This window comes from Pseudophryne corroboree, chromosome 5, assembly GCF_028390025.1.
Source record: "Pseudophryne corroboree isolate aPseCor3 chromosome 5, aPseCor3.hap2, whole genome shotgun sequence".
Lineage (NCBI taxonomy): Eukaryota > Metazoa > Chordata > Amphibia > Anura > Myobatrachidae > Pseudophryne > Pseudophryne corroboree.
Window position 1 is genome coordinate 500755964 of NC_086448.1, and position 4525 is coordinate 500760488.

Below are 4525 nucleotides of genomic sequence, written 5' to 3' on the forward strand. Positions count from 1 at the left end.
CAGTCTCCACGCTTCATATGTCATTCCAACACTGACCCACTAGTGTCCTCTCCGGGAACAGACAAAATCAGAATCCTGACACTAACCCTCAGAGTAGGGTCCCAACAAAACAGTCAGGTTCGTGTATTTTTCATCCCATCTGCGAGCATACAAGATGAGGCAGCCATGTTGGGTGCACTAGTAAGATTACACTGGGAGGTGAGCCGTACAAGGGCCTAAGGCATATGTGGGAAAAGATCTACGTAAATCACATCATGCCCGCGGAGGTACCACCGTAGGCAAACATCTTGGATGCACTGTGTAAGTTGCTGCTTGCAGGGTGTGAAAATTGTCAAAGTGCATACTACAGGAATAGCACATGGTGAAGCCGAAGTATGCTGTAAGTAAAAAAAAAAAAAAAAAAAAAAAAAAAAGCTAAACTTTGATGTAGGGACATACAGTATTCATAAAAGCTTGTTTCTGTGGTTATCATCTTGGAAATTTCCCTGCTTCTTCCCTCCTGTTCCTCATGGCTTTAACATAGGTTGTCCTGCTGGGGTCTTCTTCCTGCAAGTTTGAACAACTTTACATTTTGCCTGGGACTGCTGTTCTCCTGGGTTCTTCTAGTCTCTGTTCCCTGCTTGGGATTGACACTGAAGGGCCCCTAGCACTCTGAATCCACTGGACTCAAGGTACTGTATGTAAGGGTTCTTCTGGACATTGTCAACCAGCTTCTAACTGTCTCAGTTGATTGCTTTCTGGTCTATCCTTGCTGGTCCTTCTGCCTATGACTGGTGGATCGGAATATGAACCTCCCTCCTCATATAGTTCCCTGGACTGACTGGTGCCGGCCTCACTATGATCCCCAATGAGCCGCATAAATGGAAACCGACACCTGTGATCCTTTTGCACCCCCCAAACTTATTCCTATGCATCTCCAGATTGTGTTCTCAGCTGGCACCATCTTACTTTCAGTACATTATGCCTTCAAATAAGTGTCAGGGAAAAGTAAATAATAAGACCTCTACACATAACATGCACCAATATTTAAAGGTGGAAGACCCCCCCTCCCCTCCTTCTTTCCTGTCGTATCCGTATTTGTTCATAGACCTGATATTGGCATTTCTTCCTCCCTCTGCCCTTATAGGTGTACATGGCTTTGGTGTCCTGTAGAGATACCCTGAAAGGTTTAACGATGAATGTGAAGGGCCTTAACACAGTGGTTCCCAAACTTTTTTAGTCCAAGGCACCCTTTGGGTCTCCCTGACTTTTTCAAGGCACCCTTACGCAAAAATAATTACCAAACTGTCCCTTTTTAAAGTACTTGGGTCAAAACAATGCTATCAGTATTTAGATGAGGAAAAAAATAACTTATTAACTTGTTTGTAAAAAAATAAACATAAATCCAAGAAAAAATATATTTATTTAATTTGATTTCTTTTAAAGAACAATTGACAGCACTCATTAACAGGAATAACATCAAACAAAATAAAACAACAACATGTAGGCAGTTATTAGAGTGTTCAAAAACTACAGCACTTATTAATGGGATATGTGAGCCTGTTGTGCACTGCACAACTTTTCAAACCTTGGGATCAGCTTGGACACTGCCACCCTTATTTCCTGTTCCACATTGATTTTTGAACGGTACTTGCTTTTTATTACAGCAACTGCTGAAAACCCAGCTTCACACAAATATGTTGTTGCAAAAGGAACAAGGATTTGCTGTGCTTTAGCACTTAGCATTGGATATTCATCTTTAATGGATATCCAAAACTCTTCAAGTCCCATGCTGCTGAATTTTACTTTCAAGGTCTTGTCACAGGAGAGCTTGATGAGTTTTTCTTCTTCTACAGAAGAAAATTCGATTGGGGCACTAGTATTGAATGGATCCTGGATCCATACAAACTTTTCCATATTTTCAGGAAAATATTTTTCAAACCAGCAACTGAGGTTTGTTAGGTGCTGCTCAAAAACTGATTTAAGTTCATGTGTCAAACAAACATCATTGGATGTAACAAACTGATGCAACATGGGGAAACAGTCATTGTAACAATCTTCAATTAATTTTCTTCTCCATAGAAACAATTTTTTCCTGAATGCTGATACCTTCTCTGAGAGTTTAAGAATGTGGGTGTTGTTTCCCTGCAGTGAGAGGTTCAATGCATTCAGTTTATCAAAGATATCACACAGGTAGGCTAACTTGGACAAAAAAACAGTATCCAAGTAGTTATTGGCACACTCATGTTCTTCTTCTACAAGATACGAGTAGAGTTCCTGGTGTAACTTAAAAACACGAGAAAGTACGTTGCCACGGGAGAGCCATCGTGAGCTGCAGTAATACAACAAAGATGTGTGCTCAGAGCCCATATCCTCACACATTTTTCTAAAAAACCTTGCCTTCTGTGGCCGAGTTTTTATAAAGTTCACAACTTTCAACACACTTTCCATGACTGCATTCAGTGGTGGACTCAGATGCTTTGATGCAAGGGCTTCCCTGTGGATAATGCAGTGGGTCCAAAGCGCGTCAGCAGCTTTGCTTCGTATGAGTGCCTGCAATCCTCCTCCATAACAGCCAGACATAGAACGACCACCATCAGTACAGACACCAAAGCACTTTGTCCAGTCTAACTGGTTTTCACTCATAAAAGTGTCAATGATCTGAAACAAGTCTTGTGCCTTTATACCGGCGGTGATACTTTTACAAAAGATAAGGTCTTCAACAATATTGTCACAATCTACAAAGCGTGTGTAGCAAATCAAATGAGCATCCTTGTTACTGTCTGTTGCCTCATCTAGTTGTAGCGCAAAATCCTTCCCTTTAATTTTTTCAATTAACTGGTCATTTAGATCTTCAGCCATATGTTGGATTCTGCGACTGATGGTATTGTTTGATAAAGGTACCTTTGAAAGCAGTTTTCCAGCTGATTCCCCAACCAGAATGTTAACCATATCCACTGCAGCCGGTAAAATCAGTTCTTCTGCGATGGTGTGAGGCTTTTTACACATTGCAATTCTATGTGCCACCTTGTAGGATGCAAGCAAAGCATTGCTTGGTATGGATGCTTGTTTAAAAAATGTGCCTTTTTGTCCTTTTAATTCTTTTAGCTTTCTACTGAAGAAATCACGCGGTTTCTTAGCCATGTTAGGGTGATTGGTCTCCAAATGGCGTCTTAGTTTGCTTGGAATCATGCTTTCTGTTGACAATATTTTCAGGCACAGTACACACTGTGGACGCTCTTCATGGTTGATATCTACAGATGTAAAACCGATGTCTAGGTAAGTATCGTCGTATCTGCGATGTTTCCTTTTCTTCCCGACTGTGCCACTGGTCCGTGGTTCTTCATCCTTTTCTTCACTACCAGACTTCTTTCCAGTGTGTAAAAACCTTTCCATTTTTTGTGCAACAAAATAATTCTGTACTGGAGCAATCACAATAAATTAATTTAAGTTGAAGGCAAATCCTGTGTAGCTTCAATACGAGAAGTAAAATTGTGCTTCTAAAAAAGCAGCAACATAAAAAGCATAGCCAAAACTTTCTGGGCCCCATAGCAACATATTTATGAGGCCTCTGTCCCAATGGTTCTTGAGAGACACCACTCCGCAACAGTTATTAATATTATGTCCCTTAATAGTGCACTGGTTAATTTTCCGAATCATAGTATTGCCGTAGTTAATGTTATGCCCCGTAGTTTATTTTATGAACCATTGTAGTTCCATAGTTTGCAATGATGCCACACTGTAGGGCTACCAGTACATATTATGCAACACAGTATTCCCAATTCACATTATCACTGTGTCCCCAATTCATATTATGCCCCATTACAGTGCCCTCCAGTTCATACTCTGTCAGTTCACAGTGCCCTCCAGTTCATACTGTGTCACTTTACAGTACCCTCCAGTTCAAATTATGCCGTGTTACAGTGCCCCATTTTGGAACATTACTGTGCCCCATTAAAATATCCAATACAAATACACTTCTCACTGAAAATTTAATGTCGCACAATTAAGGCTGCACAATGGTATGAAAATTTTGTGGAAATGGGGGCTTTACTGTGCTTCGGGCCATTCATGGAGAAGGTTACCGTGGAGAAGTTCTTGACTTCTCCAGTGACATCCCAGCTCTGTGGCTGAATCGCATCACCATACATTAGTATGGTAAGTGCGATTCATGAAGGAATGTGTAGAGGGACCCGCCAGCTGAATCCAACACCGCAATGGGAGACCGCAGGAGAAGACAGTGCTGCTGTAGCCCGAGATACCACACATTGCCGGAAAGGTGAGTATTCATGAATTGATACTTGCCGAAGTTATATATCGCATCAAACCGATGCGATGTATAGTGATAAGTATCAATTTATTTTACGTAGCGTACATGAATACTCCCCTATGGGGGTCATTCCGAGTTGGTCACTCGCTAGCAGTTTTTTGCTGCCGTGCAAACGCTAATCCGCCGCCCTCTTGGAGTGTATATTAGCTTTGCAGAAGTGTGAACGCTTTAATCGCAGAACGGCTACAAAAATAATTTGTGCAGTTTTAGAGCAGC

The 4525-nt window shown here is 41.3% G+C and overlaps 1 protein-coding gene across 1 annotated transcript; it reads right to left on the minus strand.

Moving 5' to 3' along the window:
- Positions 1-1521: 1521 nt before the first annotated feature.
- LOC134929619 (SCAN domain-containing protein 3-like) lies at positions 1522-3375 on the minus strand. Its single transcript, XM_063925204.1, has one exon. It carries the CDS (start codon positions 3373-3375, stop codon positions 1522-1524), a length of 1854 nt encoding a protein of 617 aa, XP_063781274.1.
- Between the last annotated feature and the right edge of the window lie 1150 nt (positions 3376-4525).